Source organism: Heptranchias perlo, chromosome 4 (genome assembly GCF_035084215.1).
Source record: "Heptranchias perlo isolate sHepPer1 chromosome 4, sHepPer1.hap1, whole genome shotgun sequence".
NCBI lineage: Eukaryota > Metazoa > Chordata > Chondrichthyes > Hexanchiformes > Hexanchidae > Heptranchias > Heptranchias perlo.
In genome coordinates this window covers 34,146,498-34,168,102 of record NC_090328.1, presented here as the reverse complement: position 1 = coordinate 34,168,102, position 21,605 = coordinate 34,146,498, and the positions used below count along the sequence as shown (strand labels likewise).

The 21,605-nt window shown below is 41.2% G+C and overlaps 1 protein-coding gene across 1 annotated transcript in view; it reads left to right on the top strand.

Annotated features, from left to right (window-relative positions):
• Positions 1-21,605, top strand: part of mccc2 (methylcrotonyl-CoA carboxylase subunit 2) — an 81,260-nt gene that overhangs the window by 19,838 nt on the left and 39,817 nt on the right. The window contains exons 5-10 of the mRNA XM_067982756.1: positions 7,541-7,668; positions 9,707-9,819; positions 10,496-10,609; positions 13,632-13,696; positions 14,741-14,840; positions 19,669-19,764. Of these exons, the coding sequence (XP_067838857.1) occupies positions 7,541-7,668; positions 9,707-9,819; positions 10,496-10,609; positions 13,632-13,696; positions 14,741-14,840; positions 19,669-19,764 (616 nt within the window). The remainder of the gene's footprint in view (positions 1-7,540; positions 7,669-9,706; positions 9,820-10,495; positions 10,610-13,631; positions 13,697-14,740; positions 14,841-19,668; positions 19,765-21,605) is intronic.

Genomic DNA, 21,605 nt, shown 5'->3' with positions numbered 1-21,605 from the left:
AAGTCATACAAGAAATTTGGGGCCCATGGTATTCAGATGCAGAATAGGCGAAAGTAATTAGCACCCAATTTTCCTCTGCACAGACTATAATTTTAGGGATCATTTCTATCATTAATAACTTGAGAAATGAGTTCAAAAGTCTCATTTTTCAGGCCCTATGCAGGTGCTAAACTCAACAAAATTGGCCCTCTATTCAAAAGCAAAATACTGCGGATGCTGGAAATCTAAAATAAAAACACAAAATGTTGGAAAAGCTCAGCAAGTGAGGCGGCATCTGTGGAGGAAGAAACAGAGTTAACGTTTCAGGTCGAAGACCTTTCGTCAGAATTGGAAGATGTTAAATAGTTCAAGTTTTTAAGCAAGTACAGAGCCAGGGAAAGGGGGCGGAGAGGGGCCCTCGTTAAAAGCCTTGTGAGCATGTGCTTAATTGAAATAAAAACAGAAAATGCTGGAAACACTTAGGTCAGGCAACATCTGTGGAGAGAGAAACAGAGTTAATGTTTCACATCGATGACCTTTCATCAGAACATGTGCTTAATTGAACCTGGCTGTCTTCAGTTAAGGTTCTGTATGCTTAATCCGTCAATTGAATTAAGCAGACGTCATTCCTATACAGTAATTGCAGCTTTTACGTTTCTGTTTGTCATAAACCAAGACTTGGTCTGTTCAGCAAGCTCTTAGCAAGCAACTGAGAACTGTTAAACTGGAATCCAAAGCTTATTATACAGCTTCAAACCTTTAATATATCCATTTGCTGCTGGTTTTGTACATCAGTCATGCTGTTTCTTGTACAAACAGAACCTTGATGTGGAGATGCCGGTGATGGACTGGGGTTGACAATTGTAAACAATTTTACAACACCTAGTTATAGTCCAACAATTTTATTTGAAAATCACAAGCTTTCGGTGGCTTCCTCCTTCCTCAGGTGAATGTCCTGAGGAAGGAGGAAGCCTCCGAAAGCTTGTGATTTTCAAATAAAGTTGTTGGACTATAACTTGGTGTTGTAAAATTGTTTAAAACAGAACCTTGACATTTAGGTTCCACCAGAGGGTGCCAGTGCAATACTCAACTGTAAGCAATACACTATGGAGATAAAATGAGAAAACGCTGGAAATGCTCAGACCTGCTGAGTACTTCCAGCATTTTTTCTTTATATTTCAATATTCAACTGTAATGTTAGTATATTTATGAATGAAGATAACAGAAACCCAGCATACACACCAGACCGCCTCGCAAGGTTAGAATGGGACTGAAAGCTTACCACCCCTCCCAACATTCCACACACACACAATCCTGAATGTTGCTTTTTAAAATATGGCCATTTGGTATGGTTATGCACATGTTGGGAACTACATGTTATTTGGGGATCTCGATACTTTGATGCGTCCATGGAGTTAGGTTGAATCATGAGGATATTCAGGGCACTGCCTACTTGTAAAATTGGGCATTGGGTGGAGGTTATATGTTTGTGGCACATTCTGAATTTGGGAGATGGTCTGCATGTTGCCTTTTGAGTTCCAGGCAGAATTCATACCTGCTCCGATTGGCAAATGTTTCACCCACATGTTTGTTGTGGGAGGTTTTGTGTTTTGTTACAGTGGGGAGTATATCTTGTAATGAGCAGTCACCGTTGCATTAGCCTGTGTGTTCCAGGAGGGGCTCAATCCTCAGTAGGCAGGCCCAGCAGACATAGGCCTTGGTCTGCAGACTGTGTGATGTCTTGTCATGCTCTCTGTGGCTTCTCGGAATGGCTGAAAGTGGGAGCGCGACCAGAATGGTTAGAGTCCCTCCAGCAGTCATGCCCCAGAGAGGGGTGGAATCTGCGAAGCAGTAGTGGGGTGCGGTGTGTTCGGTGTATTACCTTGAGCTGACCCTCGAGTATCTAGAATGTTAATCTCAGTAAAAATTGTTTTATTTTCTGTGCACTGCTTTCACTTAATTCTAAATATGTATTTGCCAGCAATTCAGTGTTTTTTTGATTCTGTTGCATTCATGGGTACGTTTTCAGTGCAATTCCTTATTGCTTGTGTTGAGTGGTGCTGTTTGGTGGAAATAATGGGAAGGAAAGCTTAAGATCTTCATTGGAATTTTGACAATGTCCAAATATTTTACGTTTACTCCCAATATTGGATGACCTTCCATGTTGGTAATGTTCTACGATGTCGAGCACGCTCTCAGCTGAGCTCTGCAAGTTTCCACTTTGCACTTTATCTAGTGCCACTCTTCAATCATTTACACAACATGGTTTAGCATTTTCAGTAGTTTGATTATTTCTGTTCTTCAAACTCCTTCACTGAATCTGTATAATTATATATTAGGCACTGCAGCACTAAAAGCGAGCAGCCACACAACCTGTTCTATTTAGCTTTAGCCTTTTAAGTAGTTAGCTATAATGACAATATACTATATATTTTTTCTCTCTTCTCATTTAAGTCCCTCGTGGATGATTTCTATTGTCAATCATTCCTCTCAGCTGGGCAGTGGGCTTCGCACTTCCCCATAGCGGTCTTTGGTCTGTGATCAGAAGATGCTCTTCTGTGGCAGATTGTTAAATTATGCCCGAGAGGAAGAGCATGTGTGAGGGCACGCTAACTTCAGTAACAGCTTATCCTGTCAGCAGGTGTATATAAGTCTGCAAATCTGACCTATCCAGCCAGACAACCACGATCGATCAGCCAGTCAGAACTAAAAATCTAGTTGTCTCGTTGGGCATTCTAATCCAAAAGGGCAGCCCTCCACTGCCGGGTTGCAGTTCTGACTGTTTTTAAATCCCTAAATTGAAGTGCACCTCTGCTGCACAGTACTCTGTCATCCTCTCTGACGACTGGCTAAACATGTGCCAGCAGGTGGATTTGAATGCTGGTCAAGACTAGAATTCAGACTGTTGTATTCTGAGTTGAGAGCCCACTACTATATGGGCCATCACTAGTTGTATTTTATCACTTGAAAAGAGTAGTACCATTCCTTTTTCTTTAATCCTGTGAAGGTTTTGTTATTTGTGATTTGGATTCTTGTTTTGTTAAATTTGTTCTTTTTTTATTCGTTCATGGGATGTGGGCGTCGCTGGTAAGGCCAGCATTTATTACCCATCCCTAATTGCCCTTGAGAAGGTGGTGGTGAGCTGCCTTCTTGAACCACTGCAGTCTGTGTGGTGAAGGTTCTCCCACAGTGCTGTTAGGTAGGGAGTTCCAGGATTTTGACCCAGTGACGATGAAGGAACGGCGATATATTTCCAAGTCGGGATGGTGTGTGACTTGGAGGGGAACGTGCAGGTGGCGGTGTTCCCATGTGCCTCCTGCCCTTGTCCTTCTAGGTGGTAGAGGTCGCGGGTTTGGGAGCTGCTGTCGAAGAAGCCTTGGCGAGTTGCTGCAGTGCATCCTGTGGATGGTACACACTGCGGCCACGGTGCGTCGGTGGTGAAGGGAGTGGATGTTTAGGGTGGTGGATGGGTGCCAATCAAGCGGGCTGCTTTGTCCTGGATGGTGTTGAGCTTCTTGAGTGTTGTTGGAGCTGCACTCATCCAGGCAAGTGGAGCGTATTCCATCATATTCCTGACTTGTGCCTTGTAGATGGTGGAAAGGCTTTGGGGAGTCAGGAGGTGAGTCACTTGCCGCAGAATACCCAGCCTCTGACCTGCTCTTGTAGCCACAGTATTTATGTGGCTGGTCCAGTTAAGTTTCTGATCAATGGTGACCCCCAGGATGTTGATGGTGGGGGATTTGGCGATGGTACTGCCGTTGAATGTCAAGGGGAGGTGGTTGGACCCTCCCTTGTTGGAGATGGTCATTGCCTGGCACTTGTCTGGCACAAATGTTACTTGCCACTTATCAGCCCAAGCCTGGATGTTGTCCAGGTCTTGCTGCTTGCAGGCACGGACTGCTTCATTATCTGAGGGGTTGCGAATGGAACTAAACACTGTGCAATCATCAGCGAACATCCCCATTTCTGACCTTATGATGGAGGGAAGGCCATTGATGAAGCAGCTGAAGATGGTTGGGCCTAGGACACTGCCCTGAGGAACTCCTGCAGCAATGTCCTGGAGCTGAGATGATTGGCCTCCAACAACCACTACCATCTTCCTTTGTGCTAGGTATGACTGCAACCACTGGAGAGTTTTCCCCCTACTTCCCATATGACTTCAATTTTACTAGGGCTCCTTGGTGCCACACTCGGTCAAATGCTGCCTTGATGTCAAGGGCGGTCACTCTCACCTCACCTCTGGAATTCAGCTCTTTTGTCCATGTTTGGACCAAGGCTGTAATGAGGTCTGAACCCAAACTGAGCATCGGTGAGCAGGTTATTGGTGACCTTGTTTTGGTATAAAATATAAATGTGTGCCCAGTTACTAAATCAGAGAAGGCTGAAAACAAGGAAATGGCAGAGGAATTGAACAGATATTTTGTATCTGTCTTCACAGTAGAAGACACTAATAACATACCAATAACAGCAGAAAATTAAGGGGCAAAGGGGAGGGAGGAACTAAAAACAATGACTATCACTAGAGAAAAAGTACTAGGTAGACTAAAGGGTCTAAAGGCTGACAAGTCCCCTGGACCTGATGGCTTGCATCCGAGGGTCTTAAAGGATGTGGCTACAGAGATAGTGGATGCATTGGTTGTAATCTTCCAGAATTCACTAGATTCTGGAAAGGTGCCAGCAGATTGGAAAACTGCAAATGTAACACCCCTATTCAAGAAGGGAGTGAGACAGAAAGCAGGTAACTATAGACCAGTTAGCCTAACATCTGTCATTGGGAAAATGCTAGAATCCATTATTAAGGAAGTAGTAGCAAGACATTTGGAGACTCATAATATAATCAAGGAGAGTCAACATGGTTTTATGAAGGGGAAATCATGTCTGACAAATTTATTAGAGTTCTTTGAGGAATTAACAGTCAGGGTGGATAAAGGGGAACCAATGAATGCAGTATATTTGGATTTCCAAAAGGCATTCGATAAGGTGCCACATAAAAGATTACTGCACAAGATAAGAGCTCATGGTGTTGGGGGTAATATACTGGCATGGATAGAGGATTGGCTAACTAACAGAAAACAAAGCGTCGGGATAAAAGGGTCATTTTCAAAACGGCAATCTGTAACTAGTGGGGTGCCGCAGGGATCAGTGCTGGGGCCTCAACTATTTACAATATATATTAATGACTTGGATGAAGGAACAGAGTGTCTTGTGGCCAAATTTGCTGATGATACAAAGATAGGTGGAAAAGCAAGTTGCGCTGAGGACACAAAGTGTCTGCAAGGGGATATTGACAGGTTAAGCGAAAGGGGAAAAATTTGGCAGATGGAATATAATGTGGGAAAATGTGAAGTCATCCACTTTGGGAGGAAAAATAAAAAAGCAAAATATTATTTCTATGGAGAAATAATACAAAATGCTGCGGTACAGAGGGATCTGAGATTGTAACAGTCTGGTTCAACCCGAGACATTGGCCAGGGAGTGGGTTAGAATCATTCATGGGGGTACGGAGTTTGTGGTGGCTAAAGACAATGGGGGTAATTTTGACTTTGAATGATGGTGTAAAACAGGTGCTATCGATTCAGCCGCCCGTTATACATCTCTCCCAATTTTCATTTCCACAGTGGATTGTGGGAGAATGGGGTGGTTGACCATGTCAAAGGCTGCAGAGAAGCTGAGAAGGACAAGGAGGGATAGTGCACCACAGTCATATTCACAGAGGATTTTATTTGTGACTTTGATTCGTCTCACTTCAGTGCTGTGGCAGGGGCAGAAAGCTGATTGGAGAGATTCAAACATGGAGCTATGGGAAAGCTGGGCACGGATTTCGGAGGTGACAGTGCGTTCAAGAATTTTAGAGGGGAAGGGAGGTTGGAGATGAGATGGTAGTTTTCAGGGGCAGAGGGATTGAGAGTGATTTTTTTTGTGAGTAGAGGGGTTATGCCAGTGGTTCTGAAAGGGAGGGGGACAGTACCTGAGGAGAGAGAACCTTTTACAATGTCAACTAGCATGGTAGCCCAGGAAGGGAAATTGGGGCCGAGCAGTTTAGTGGGAATGGGATCAAGGGAGTATGATGTGGGTCTCATGGACAAGATGAGCTTGGAGCGGGTATGGGGGAGATAGGAGAGAAACTAGAGACAAATGCAGGTTCAGGGCTAGTGTAGGTGGGGCCTGTAGGGAAGTTTGTCTTGGTGGGCAAGGGGAAAGGAGGATTGCGGCAGAAGCAACTGAACTAATGGCCACAATCCCAGGGACAAAGATGTCCATGAGCTCTTGGCATTTGTGGGAGTTGAGGGTGGAGGGAGTAGGGGAGAGGGGTTTACAGAGTCGGTTGGCAGTGGAGAAAAGAACCCTTTTGCTTTGCATTCTACAATGATCCTAGAGTAGTGAACGGTTTTGGCAGAGGAGAGCAAGGCCCAATGGTGCTTGATGTGGTCCAGCCAGATCTGGTGACGGATGGCTAATCCAGTTATAAGCCATATATGCTCCAGTCTGTGATCCTTGGGCTCGAGGGAGCACAGATGGGGGCCATACTGGGGGAGACGGGCATTTAAGGCAGAGGTGAGGTAGTGGTTGAGCAGTTCGACAGCTGCAGAAGTATCATGGCGAATGGAGGGCCAAAGTATACAGAGTTGGGAATTTGAAAGTGCAGTTGTAAGTGACATGAGGAGAGTTTATTCCAGGGGCTGACACAGAAGGAAGTGGGGTTGGAAGAGGGTAAGGGGATGTGGTGGTGAAGGATTCAAGGAAATGGTTGGAGATGACCTGAAGCAAATAGGAGTAGAGAGGTCGCTTGAGCTGGCAAGGTCGAGGGGGTTTCCATGAATGTGGGTCAGTGAGTTTATATAGAGGGAAAGATTTAGGAAGGACAGGAGGGCAGTGAAATCAGGGAAGAGAGGGCAAAGGGAGTCAAGATGAAGATTGAAATCATCGAGGATGAGGAGTCACTCAGTGCAGAGGCTGAGAGAGGATATTTCAGCGAGAAACTCGGGGTGTGGCTTGCAGGGGCAGTAGAGAACAAAGATTTTAAAGAAGATGCAAGGGAGATGGAACAAGATGAAGTGCTTGAAGGAGGAGAAGGTGCCAGAGAAGTCGGGGTGATTTGGAGAGAAGGGCCACATCACCAGCACCATGGCGGTTTGGGCGGGGCAAATGGTGGAAAGTATAACCAGGTGGGAAGGCTTCATTAAGGAGCAAAGTGTCACCACCCATGAGTCAAGTCCCTGTCAAAGCCACAATGTCAGTGCAATCATCCATAACAAGGTTGTGGGTGGATGACAGACAGCCCTTTACCCAGCAGACCATGGGGGAGCTCATAGTCAAATTTTCATGGAAATACAAAAATTGGAAGATACTTAAGTTTTTTAGCATTTAAGTACTGGAAGAAAACTAGATTTTTCGACAAAACAGACCTTTTATCTCAGTGTTGCTTTTTTAACTCATCCTTGCTCAGTTTCTCCAAAGAAAAAATACAGTCTGTTTTGCTTGCCGAATGAATGGAGTCGACTTGTCTAATTTGTGTGTTTGTTTCATTGTTAAATCTGAGCCATATTCATATTGTTTTCAGGGTTGAATGTTTGATTGTTGCCAACGACGCAACAGTGAAAGGGGGATCGTACTACCCAGTCACAGTGAAGAAACACGTACGAGCGCAGGAGATTGCATATCAGAACCACCTGCCCTGTGTTTACTTGGGTAAGACTTTAATTTTTTGTTGCATTTATTTAGTCTTTCTTTTGAACTACATTTTACAAAGTTGATGTACGTTTTGAATACATTGCATTTTCCAATGAGCTAATGATGCACATCTAAAGTTTGTACATTTGCTGTTACTTATTTTTCCCAGATTATGGCCCAATTTATGGATTGTTGCTTCTGCCAAATGACAATAGCAGTGCCTTTCCTTAAGCAGCTAAGATGTTGAGAATTGTCAGAATGATCCTTTCAGTACAACTTATCAATTGATGCACTTGCTATAAAATGAGTCCATAGCCAGTGAGCAGACCTGTGCCCCACCCCACCCTAATAGTGCAAGATCACAGATTAAAGGAGAGACCCAATTCTTGTCTGAATACTACATAAAAAATAGTGGCGACTACATCCCAGGAAGAGAGAAAAGGCAATCAACAACGATTCGTCCATAGAGAGACAACCCTTAAATATGCATTGCTCCCAGCTCAAACACAACTATGTCAAGATACTTTAATGTATCAATTTACTTCTCCCACAGCTCTGAATCATCAAAAAGTACAATGGCTTCATAAAATATATATTGAAAATATTATAAGAAATTTTAGGTCATTTTTATAGGACCAATTAAACATTCTGTGTTTTTGAATACTAAAACTCTTACATGTTTCAGTAAATGGTCATATGGTTTTTCAATGCCTGTGGTCACTGATGAATTAATTATGTGTATAATTATACACAGAACATTAAACCTGATAATGCTCCTCCCCATAACAAACATTATTACTGTTGGGTGGGTTGATTTGTAAAACCAATACTTATTTTAGCACTTTTGAATTTCCTTATGAAAATTCTAAATGGCCCTTTCTACATATCAGTACTTAATACAATGGAAACCTTGTCTTTCCCCTTCCCCCCACTCCCCCAAACCCCCAGGTCGGAATGGTGGTAGGAGTATGGTACATCTGGTCAGCTGTAGTTCTCACTGCTGTTATGAGTGAACAGGGGCTCTGCACAGTTATTTCAGAGCCAGCTGTTACATGAAACTGGGACAGAAGGGTAGGAAACAATCATATCGCAAAAAATTCCCAGTATTGCCATTTCCCAAATAGAAGAGATAAAGTTGTAAGTCTGCAGTAGAGAACAGAATACTACTAATGCTAGGCTAACTACACTAGATTGTATACTAGATCGTATTGTGTTTGATGAGGATTTACTAGCGTTCAGTCATACGAGCATCATAAGCACACTCATAGCCACATGGAATAATAAAATCGTGGACCAGCCTTACGTTATATAATTTATGCCTCATTTATTTTGCTGAAAGAGAATTTCTATAGAACATCCTACCAAATTTAGGGATATAGTTAATTAAAATGTCCAATACCTGCAGTGAATGAGTTTGTAATAGAACAGTTAGTAAGTACAAAATTTATACATTAATGCATATAAAAAAAGTAGAAAAATATCACATTCATTAGCTTTTTGTTGACATTTTGGCTAGTAAGATCACAAGATTGATACAATTGAAGCTCATCCATCCAGAACAAGCTTACAAGCTCTTTCCATCACACCATCTAACTATTTCTTAAATTATTCCAGGACTTTCCCTTCTACTACCCTACCCGAGAGCCCAGCCCATGTGTTGAGGACTCTTTTGTGTGAAGAAAAGCTCCTTGACATCAGTCCTAAATTTATATTTCACTAGTTTGAATTTGTGCCCCTTTGTCAACTGTCATGGTTTAACTTGTAGTGTTCCGGATTTATATTTTTATACCATTTACATTCATATATCTCTTCTGTTACCTCATTTCAAAGCTGAAAATATTACAAAGGTGTAAAATTCTTCAGAATGAAATCTATAAAATGTTAGTCATAATTAAGTTGATTGTCACAATGCTTGTTTCTTTTACATCTAAATGCTCATATTCCTAATTTGCACAGCAATAAAAATTGTGTTCACACTAGAATACTGTAGGACGGGAAATGAGTGGACGTTGGGATTGTTTTAAAACTTGTATCTATTTATATGGCTTCATTTCAGTTGACTCTGGTGGTGCAAACCTACCTCGGCAAGCAGACGTGTTTCCAGATCGAGACCATTTTGGGCGCATCTTTTATAACCAGGCCAATATGTCTGCAATGGGAATTGCGCAGGTGAATGAATAATTTAAAATGTATATGCAGTTGTTGTTCCCTTTTAGTTAGTAGTTTAAACTACATGAACATTAGCATTTTGAAATAAGATAAGTTCAGCCTGACAGCTGGATCTACCAGTTAGATCCTCTATTTGAGACTAGCAATGCTCCTGGGATCAATTATCCTTTGTCTGTGCCCGTTGGTTTATAGGCCCCTAATTAAAACTTGACAGTATAACAATAAATAGATTTTAAAGTATAGCCAACTATTGTATAAGAAACTAAAAGTTGGAATCTTGTTAGCCATCTTGAATCTAATCTTTTTTTAAAAAAAGATGGGAATATGACAGGCTTTCACTCTAAGGAGAAACAGTGCTCAGCTCCCTACAGGATGGTTGTGAGTTTGAATCCCTGGGTTATCTGTCACTTTAGCTGGTATTCTTGCATTGAGCAAGAAGTGGAGATAATGCACTTTCTCTTGGATGAGGAAAATCGGAAATAGAAGAATGCATTGTTTGGCCAACTGAAAACACTATAGTCATACGGTTTTGGGGGAGGAGCCAAAAGAGAATGCAAAAGTGGTGGTAAGTGGTACTGTATGAATGAAAATAATTGCATTTACAATTGTTTTCATATCATAAAACAGTTCTCGTATATAAAGTCATAAATTCTGTGATTGTCTCTCTTGGTTCTAGGTAGCTGTGGTCATGGGCTCATGTACGGCAGGAGGAGCATATGTACCTGCCATGGCTGACGAAAGTATTATTGTGAAGAATCAAGGGACAATTTTCTTAGGAGGCCCACCCCTGGTACGTATAACATATACATACAATTACATCAATATTTTTTAGGGTGGGGGGGAAATATATGGGTAAGCTCCCGCACTCCACTAAAAATCAGTTGGGTCTTTCTGTGTCCTTGTCAGCCACCAGGTTCAGTCTTGTGCAATGTCTACTCCTGTTTATAGCTGTTTCTGGCAGGACTTTGTTGTTACTGCCACAAAATGCACAAAACAGAAGCCGTGCAGAGATTATATTTACCAACACACTGACATTGCTGTTGAAGTATTTACCTTTGTATTGCATTTAACTTCACTTTGGAAAATAACAAAGATACTAATTCTGAGCCCTCTAACTGTAAACTTTAGAGATTAATTGTCTTAAGTAGCTCCATTTAATCATAATTCCTGATTGTAAATACTTTTACTGCATTATGCTTCAAAGTTTATTCATCACTGAAGCACAGTACGGCACATACAGTTGTCAGTCTTGTCTCTGATTTGTGGAATTTGTATTTGAGACATGACTTGAGGAACTGGTTAGAAAGGCAGTCTTTTAAACACCTAGGAACATAAGTAGGCCATTCAGCTCCTCAAGCCTGTTCCGCCATTCAATTAGATCATGGATGAAATGTATCTGAACTCCATCTACCCACCTTGGTTCCGTAACCCTTAATACCCTTGCCTGACAAAAATCTTATCAATCTTGGTTTTGAAGTTTTTAATTGACCTAGCCTCAACAGCTTTTTGGAGGAAGTGTGTTCCAGACTTCCACTGCCCTTTGTGTGAAGAAGTGCTTCCTGACATCAGCCCTGATCAGCCTAGTGCTAATTTTAAGGTTATGCCCCCTTGATTTGGACTCCCCCACCTGAGGGAATAGTGTCTCTCTATCTACCCTATCAACTTCTTTAATCATCTTAAACACCTCAATTAGATCTCCCCTTAATCTTTTATACTCAAGGGAATACAAACCTGTTGTCATATTGCAGTTGTGAAGCATGCTAAAACACAGGACGAATGCAGCTGTGCTTTTTTTTAAGCAGCTGTACAATATAATAAGGTTTACATAATTACTTTGTGAAGTAGGAGATCAGCTATTGCCACCTCATATCTTACAGTTGAAATAGACAGATGGATCTCTGATTTATTGCCAAGGCATTCCCTCATAGGAATTTGCCATTTTATCAAGTCACAAAACTTTGAGAGAGAAATTGATGAGTTCTGGGCTGCCTCAAAGAATGAAACTAATCAGTAAACATAAGGGCCCAGCGTGCTGCAGCAGAGGATTGTCAATCAATACTGGTGCCTGACAGGTAAAATTGTGTTGTTTAGACGCTATTGATTGGTTGCTGCTCACAGTCATTGATATTTGCTATGTACTAATTGAGTCTTTCAGCGGTTGTTATTTTGTCCCGTTCTTTACTGTTGGCCCTCAGTGGGGGGGAGATGGACAATGACAACTGCAAGTAGATTGACTGTATAATGAGGCTGTATGTGTCTTATTTGCAAAAACATTTTACTTGTGTATAGGGCAGATTTTAACCCAGCCTGCTCGACAGGAACAGGGTGGGCGGGGAGGGTGAAGGTAGTTTCTGGGCCTCCCCGCACCCTTCCCATCCCACCCCCCCACCATTTGAACTGATCTGTTTGTGGCTGCGTGTCAGGCGCCTGCCTCAGGCAAGCGGGGGTCCTAATTGAAAGGTCAAAGTCGCGTTCCGATGACATCATACCCGCCCCACTGCATTTTATCGCCAAATTGCAGATGCCCTGCCCAGTCTCGGACGCACCTGCACAACTTAGTGGGATTGGTGTCGGAGAGTTCCTGATGCTGTACAAAAAGGGGCTCTTGGCTGCAGCTCACAAGATCACAGGATCTTTCGCTGTCTGGATTGTCAGGAGTGTTTCCAGCTTCCAGATCGCAACCTCTACATTTCAGTTGCCGCACAAACCTTTAGTCAGGTGTCTTTTGTTATGGGTGCCGGTCTTGCTTCTTTATTCTGAATTTGGAGGAGGTGGAGCAGCAGTAGCCTCAGCAACCCCCACCGCAACCAGCACCTGTGTCTCTCAGAAGACAACAGGTGGAGGGGGGCTGCCGACAGGAGGCCATACCCAGCATGCAGGGCTACAGGCCAAGGCTCACCACCTTGGGACATATCTGAGGAGCAGTGCAGGAGGAGGCTGCGCTTCTCGAGGTAGGCCGTCGCAGACCTCTGTAACCTCCTTCAACAGGACCAGCTGGACCAGAGGAGCGTGCTGTGTCACTGGCCCTCAAAGTCACCATCCCCCTGAATTTTTATGCCATTGTCTCCTTTCAGGCTGCAACAGGAACATCAGCCGCATCTCCCATGCTGCAGTTCAAAGCTGCATTAAGCATTTGTACAGTTTTCTTGATGTAATTTTGAGTGGGTAGTCATTTCTGTAGAGATGAAACAGTACCTAGCATAACCCCATGATTCATTCCCATGGATTATGTTGCTATGTTACATTGTTTAGTTTCTTTGTGGCCCCGTGAGGCATGGTAAGGACATTTTCATTTATAGCAAGACTGAAAATAGTTATTGCAGTTATCTTATAAAGATCGAGATCTCAAAAATTAACCTGTCTCATCTCTTCACAGATGCTGTGTATTTGCAGCATTTTCTGTTTTAACTACTGTAACATTATCTTTACCATGGAGGTTTCTCTCCCATATGTTCAAAAAACACCAGTAACTGTGATGTGTAATCTTACCTACTGTTCTAGGTATGATCAGTTTGAATGAAGTCTAATAGTGATTAATTGATTAATTGTACCTGCAAGTTATCCCATCAATACAAAATAGCTAAAAATTTAAGGCAACATAACCAAACTTATAGTTGTAGAGGTAGAAAGAAAATACAGAATACTGGAAATCTGGAATAAAAATGCTGGAAATGCACTGTAGGCTGATCAGCATTTGAAAGAGAAAAGTCGGTTAAGGTTTAAGGGAATAACCCTTCATCGGAACCCTATTGAAACTTCTAATTCTGTTGTCTTCCATGGTGGCAACATTGTTGACTGTTGTGTTTGTACAGGTGAAGGCTGCTACTGGTGAGGAGGTTTCGGCTGAAGACCTTGGAGGTGCTGATCTCCACTGCAGGTAAACCATTTGATGTAGTATCTGTTGGAGATTTTATTGTCCATACATTTAGTGCAAACAAATGTGCCTGTCATTCTAACAGGCTTCGAACTGTACTTTTGCAAGGTCTGTCAATAAAAAGCATAATCTGTCCTGTTCCTTAAGGCAGTTGTTACAGTTATGGATTTAAGATCCACAGTACATTTTCTCACATAGTGTCATGTGCTATCTAGATGTTACCACTAGGATTAGAGTGTGGTGCCACATTTATGTAATGAATGAACCTGACTCTGTAACACATGAGCAACGCAGATTGCTGAATAATGTCAGAGGTTTTATTGTCTCAATTTCTTTGTAACTTTACTGCAGATACATGTTTCCATGGAGATGGATCTAATTTGGGGGGAGGGAGGGGAGGAGAGGAGACAGGGGGTCTGGATGTAAACTATTGCTGATTGATTGCACTGTTGTGTGATTTGGTGATGTGCTACTCACAGGGCTACTTTCCTTGTATAGAAAAGATAGCTCTCTTGGTCATGGATTTTATGTGAGTATGATATAGAGTACAATGACCTGGAATAGTAATATGAGGAGAAAATATGGCAAGTATAAATACAGGAGCATTGAGCTCATCACATTGGCCTGTGTTCAAATCACAGCTGCTGTGAAATCAACTCTGATGTTGGTTAGTTTCACAATGGTCCTTTTTTCATCCACAACTTTGTAGTGTTTTGTTGAAGATCAGATAGTGACCAATTTGATAACTGATGCAACCACCACACACCAATAACACCAAAGTGAAATGTAGTGAGAAAGTTCCAGCTACGCAGCAGGAATCTCGTTTAATCCATGTTTGTCAATTGTTCGAGGGGGGGAAGTGCTAATTTCTAGGGAAAGAATTAGATTGTGATATGTGCCAAAGAAACCGAAGCAAATAGGTTTTTTTTGACATTATCAACAACTAATAGCACAGAGATGAATTTGCAAAAACATTTTTTAAATATATTGTAATCTGGTTTTACTGCAAGGTGAATTTTAGCAATAATTTACCTGTGAACTCTGCAGGAAGTCTGGTGTAACCGATCACTATGCTTTGGATGACACTCACGCACTTCATTTGGCACGAAAGGTTGTACGAAATCTCAACTATCAAAAGAAAGTGGATGTAAGTACATAGCCACTGAATAACAAACCTGCAGAATTTGTAGCCTGGGCTCATGCCCTTATTATGCCATATTTTGTACACAAAATTTATACTTGCAGAGGTGTGAATTCATTGTAAAAATATTAATACAGAGCAGCTGAATCTCTAATTTGACTCCATTGGCCCCACTTAGACCTGCTAGAAAGGTTGCTAAATTCTAACAACAGCTAATAAAATGGCCCAGAATCTAATGCGTGTCACAATATCATAACATGACACACATTGAAGTTTCCCTGTGACCTGCTCATCAGCATGACTGTGACTTCTTGACTCTTGCTGGTAGATTTAATTAGTTTGCATTCAAATGACCTTTGGATTTATTCTAAAGCTTAGAATACCATATTGCGTGGTAAGGTTCTCTGGATAAGGTATGTGCATGTGCTGTAATTTTTGAGAGGAAATGGTCCATTGTGTGCTGTAGGAGTAGCCTGGCTAGCATATAATGAGGTGGTATCTTTTAATCTACATTTTCTCACTAACTTGCTGGATATAACGTGGGTGTCGCCATCCAATTTGGGCAAGAAGCCTTATCAATAAACGAACCCAAAACAATTATAACCCCCATCTCTCACCAGATTCACGTCTTCCATGCCCCCATCCGAACTCAGCTTTTCATCACTCATCTATTCGCGCTCAGCCCAATGCTTATCAACATCATCAATTGTTCGCTCTGCTAGGCATTGTTTTCCCACTTTTGGAAACAAAAATGCAAAATGCTGCCGATGCTGGAAATCTGAAATTAAAACACATAATTGAAACTGTTTTCCATCGCCCCACCATTGGCGGCCATGCTTTCAGCTGTCTGGGTCCTAAGTTCTGGAATTCCCTCCTGAACATTTCTGCCTCTCTACCTCTCCCCCTTTAAGACACTCCTTAGAACCTACCTCTTTGACCAAGCCTTTGATCACCTGTCCTAATATCTCTTTATGTGGCTTGGTGTCCAATTTTGATTGATATTGCTGCTGTGAAAGGCCTTGGGATGTTTTGCTACGTTAAAGACGCTGTATAAATGCAAGTTGTTGTTATTCGTCAGGCAGCATCGGTGGAGAAAGTAAAAAGGTTAGGTTAACATTTCACGTCAGGGAAGGTTCATATCCGCAGGTTCCTTTACTCACAGATGTTGCTTGACCTGCTGAGTGTTTCCACAATTTTCTGTTTTTAGTTCCCACATGTTGAAAAGTTCTTTGAACTCTCTGTCTTCTCTGAGCTCTTGAATGCATTGTTATCAGTAAGCTCCATGCCCACTCTCTGTTCAAATCTCTTCAATCTGGCTTTCACCTGACCCATACTCTGAAACCACATGGTCACCTTCACTGTGTTGTCTCCTATTCCCAGGATTCTTAAGTGTGGGGTCAGCTTTCATATTTAAGGCAGTGATACTGAGCCTTTTTTATTTTTATGGGTGACACTGGCAAGGCAATATTTATTGCCTGTGCCCTGTTAGGATGAGGGCATTAAGAGTCAGCTGCATAGGAACTGGAATCATATTTACTCTTTGTCAGATATGTGTCTGTGCCGCAAGTTGGCATTCTGATTTTGGGAGGAAATGGTCCGTTGTGTGTGGCAGGGGCAGGAGTGGCAGAATGCTTCCTTGAAGGACATTAATGAACCAGTTGGGTTTTTATGACGGCTTTCTTGTTGATTCTTTTCTGATGCCAGCTATAAATTGCCATATTTATTGAATTCAGTTTCACGACTTGCTATGGCAGGATTTGAACTCAACCTCTGGGTTGCTCGTCCAGTACCTTAACCATTAGGTCACTGTACCCATGTACTTTTATAATACTGCATTTAATATTACTATTATAATACTGCATTCAGTATTATGATAACCCTGTGTGTCAAGGAATAGGAGTATACATTTAATGGAATGACACTGAAGATTGTGAATGAACAACAACACCTAGGGGTTCAAATACATACTTCTGTGAAAATGCAAGTGTTGGTAGATAAAGCCGTAAAAAGGTGCATAGATTTTGGATTTTATAAATAGGGGCATAGAGTACAAGAGTGAAGAAGTAATGAAAAATTTATACAACACCTGGTTTATGCCATAGTTAAAGTACTGTGTGCTGTTTTAATAGCCCCAATATAGAAAGGATATTAAAGCTGTAGGGAGCATACAGTGTAGATGATTCCAAGGATGGGGATCTGTAGTTATAAGGAGAGATTTGAGATTTCTAATGAAGCAGAGAAGGCTAAGAGGAGATTTAATGGAAGTTTTTAAAGTTATGAAGAGTTTAAATAGAGTGAATAGGGAGAGCCTATTTAATAGTGGTTGGGGAGTCAGTGACGAAGTCATCGATTTAAAACAATCACAAAGAGAGTAAGAAGAGAAGTTAGGAGAAATCTCTTACACAGAAGGCTGTTGGAGCATGGAATTCTTTGCTTCAGGGAATGGCTGAGGCATTGTTTCTTTTAAGGGTAAATTGGACAAATATTTGAAATACAGAAAGTAAGGGCAGAGAGTGGGGCGATTGATATTAGTTTTGGACTGCTCTAATGAAGGGCAGGCACAGATATAATTGTCTGAATGACCTTCTCCTTTGCTGCAAACTTCTATGGTTCTAATATTTAAAATCTCACTAATTTGAGTAATAGGTATTTGAATCTATAAACTCATAATTCAAGTTTTATATCCTGCTGCCTGAAACCTGTTTGTTTCCAGTATTATATAATTATAATACTGGTTGAATTTGATACTGCTCTTGGCCCTGTTGGTTGGTCCCATATGCAGTTTGTTACTTCATTGATCAACAGGCTTGTCACTGTAATATATCGGACTATTTGAGAAAGCTCAGATATTAGTTGGGGTTCTGCTCGTTTTCCACCTCATTGATTGATACCCCTGTAAATGAAGAACTGTGAACCAATGAGAAAGGTGAACCAATCAATCAGAAAGCTGAGACATGATACTGAAGATAGATAGACAAATATAAAAATTGTTATTATATAGGTAGACGTATGGAACTTCCATTCATATATCTACTTTACTGAAATGGTTTGGAAATTGCGAACAGCAGTCTTACTGATGGTGGACCCTGCCTCATTGTTTTCCATATAGTGTCCATTAGGTCCTCAATAATAATCTAGCCATGTTTTACTCATGAACAGGGCATGTTTCTATAGAAAGTGAAAATATGTTTTCTAAATCAGTTGAAATTATTTTTAATCATATAATTAGCAGCCTGGATCCAAGGAGATTATTTACAATTCACACGGCTGCAGTTTGATCTCTCTTGCATGGGTTTGTCCACTGTAATTTGTTGCATTAAGGACTCTTCATCATGCTTTACCCACACCACCTAAGTATCTTTCCCTTCGCAGACCCTGTGGTAATAAAGCATGTTCAGAATTGTTGGTTTACCAGTGAATCAAACTTTATGAGTATCTTCCTTGCAATAAACATTGGGCCATAATTTGCTGTGGCAGGGCATCTAACGGCATCTGCCGTTAGTTAGACTTGCCCTTGCATGTTTAAGTTTTAAATTTTTTTTGCGTGGCAAGTAGCTGAAAGTGCGAGCTGATAATGTCGCAGTGAGGGAAACGGGGCATCTGGGACCTGAGTGAACAGGGCAAGCAACTGTTCATCTCCTTAACCAATCAAATTGAAGGATTGTGAAATTAACAGCACAAGGACTGAGAATTAAGTGTAACTTAGAGTGGGTGAATTCTATGTCAAATCAGGTACAGAAAAAGAAATAGGGAAAGAAAGATTGGATTAAGAGAGAGAGGAAAAAAAGAAAGAAAGGAAAAGTAAAAAAAATTAAATTTAAAAAGATTCATTTTTTAAATCTCCAAACAACAGTTAATAGCTGAAGGAATGAGATTCCACGTTTGTTATAGTTAATTTTAAGTGCCAGAGAGGTTGACTGCCAGTAATTAACATACCACATTGGTAAAAGTGTACTTAGGCCGAAATGGACAAGACTTAACTTTCTGTGGCGAGTTTAGCTCATATCTGCTGCTCAAATATAGCAACTTCACGCTGTTCAATGCATTTCAATGGTGAGGCAGACAGTGAGATGCCGTTTTCGGAAAGTTAACGGCGGAGCGGCACACCTCGGACAGCAACTTTTGGTTATCCATGTTTAACCGATGATCTGCCCCTCACCTGAAGTTGCTGTTCTACTTGCACATAAATAACGGTGAGCGCTATTAGCCTCACCGTTATTTTGACAGTAAATTCTGGCCCACTATTTTGCTTCAGAAGTGGCCAAAATTGTTCACATACCCAATTTGCACATCTGTAAGTAGTAATGATTGACTGTTATATTTCCATTTGAGATTTTATCCAAACCTGACCAGCATTGTAACTTGTTAAAGATGAATAATGCAGATTATAATGTTAAATTCATATCTCGGAGGTTTTGATTTTCTTATAGACTATCTTATTTATTAACTTTAGCAGATTAAGTGAATTTAGAGAGTTTATGCTAGTACAGTACATGACTTGATGGAAGGAATGGTCTTAATGGACTAAGTAGTTTTCTTTCATTCCATATTAAAGCTCTTTCCACAATTCTTTGAACTGTCATTGGGCACGTTGTGTGCCAGATTGTATTTAAACAAGAACTTGTCACTTCAATCAATAATTTTCATTATTAAAAACAATTGTAACCAAATTTAATAAGTTTAGCTTTTTAGATATCCTGGAGTTGCAAGATGTATTTTCATGTGTTCATGGTTAATAATTTACTCCTGTTAAATAAAATGCACATTTAAAAATAGTTCTAAATTTTACTTTGTCTTTGTAGGCAGTTAATAATACTACACTTTGTCTTCCTAGGTGACGGTTGAAGTCCCAGAAGAACCACTGTTCCCTGCTGAAGAGTTATATGGAGTGGTTGGTGATAATCTGAAAAAAAGTGTAGACGTCAAAGAGGTATAGGTTTTCCAGTTAGCACGAAACCATGGTTCGCTCATCTGGGTTTGAAGTGACATGCCTAACCTGTTAATAATGTATCTTATAGGATTGCTGCTTTTTGGGTAGTTATTGGTATCTGGCAGGTATTTTTTAAAAAAAACCAAAAGGTTAAAACACAGTTTCTGGTCAATAGATGCTGGTCCCACATATGTGTCTGTGGCCAGGCTGCATTGTAATGGAAGAGCTCTGCTTGCAAGTTCTATTCACCCATCACCCCTGTGCTCACTGACCTATATTGGCTCCCGGTCCAGCAATGCTGCAAATTTAAAATTCTTATCCTCGTGTTCAAATCTCTCCATGGCCTCATGCCTCCCTATCTCTGTAACCTCGTCCAGCCCTACAACCTTCTGAGAACTCTGCATTCCTCCAGCTCTGGCCACTCCCTTCGTCCCACCATTTGCATCTGTGCCTTCAGGCATCTAGGTCCTAAGCTCTGAAATTTCCTCCCCAAACCTCTCCACTTCTCTCTCTCTCTCCCTTTTAATAGGCTGCTTAAAACCTACCTCTTTAACCAAATGTTTGGTCACTTGCAGCAGTTTAAGAAGAAGGCTCACCACCACCTTCTCAAGGGCAACTCGGAATGGGCAATAAATTCTGGCCTTGCCAGCGATGCCCACATCCTGAAAATTTAAAAAAAAAATCCTGTCCTAATGTCATCTCCTTTGGCTTGATGTCAATTTTTGTCTGATTACGCACCTGTGAAGCACCTTAGGACATTTTACTATGTTAAAGGCGCTTTATAAATGCAAGTTGTTGTTGTTGCTGATTTGAGTGTGTTTGCTGAACGAAAGTATTTCCAGAGAGCATTATTGAACATCTTGACTGTTGAAAAGTTATCATTGAACAATGACTTCAACAACTTTAGACCTTAGCTGTCTTGCCTGTTTTCGGGTTGAATTCTCCTACTAGATATCACTCATGGTTTCCTTTCATATTGGAACCATGTCTTCCCCTTTTTGTATTTCAAATGCCTTTGCCATTCAAATTCCTGAATATCTAACCATTGTGTAATAGGACCTTAGTAAAATGTACAGCACTTTACATCTCTTTCCACTACTTCAGAATTTGTTCATTGGCTACCTCTTTGTGAAAGTAGTTAGCATTCTTGAAGTCTTCACCTCTACCTATTGTTTCCCTTCCCCACTGTTATAAATCTTTGGCCTACTCTAGATACTCACTTAGGTTCAGCGTCAACCATCTTTCCCGTATGTGGACCTTGTGTTCCCTACAGTCAGGAGTTTACTTTTACCTCCCAAGACCTAGTCATATAATAGTGTGACCCTGGAGTTGTAACAATGAATACTGGATATTGTAATCTCGTATTGGCACTCACATACATTTCTCCTATCTTTTAGAAAGCATACTGATAAACACTAATCAAATGAGGCCAATGATAAAACAACAGGCTGGTTTATTTTACATATATATGAACGAACAGAACACTGTTTTCAGTGAAATTTAATCTAATCTCTATCGCTCTTTGTAACACCAAAAATAACAAACTACACAAACTTAACTCCTGATGCAGACCTAGCTTCAGTTATACAAATCAATATTCATGGAACTGTCTTTAAAGTTAGGAAGGGAGATCTCTCCCTCTGTGACCGTTTGAATTCCAAGTTTCTGCAAACTATCTTTGTATTCTAGCTTGACGGGAAGCTAAAGCCATGACTTTTGACCTTCCCCCACCTCACCTTGTCAGGGATTGATCAGTTGAGCTGCCAATCAATCCTGCTACTGCCCTCCTTGGTGCGGGTCCCCTGGTAACCTACTAACCTACTTCCCCCCCCCCCCAATTG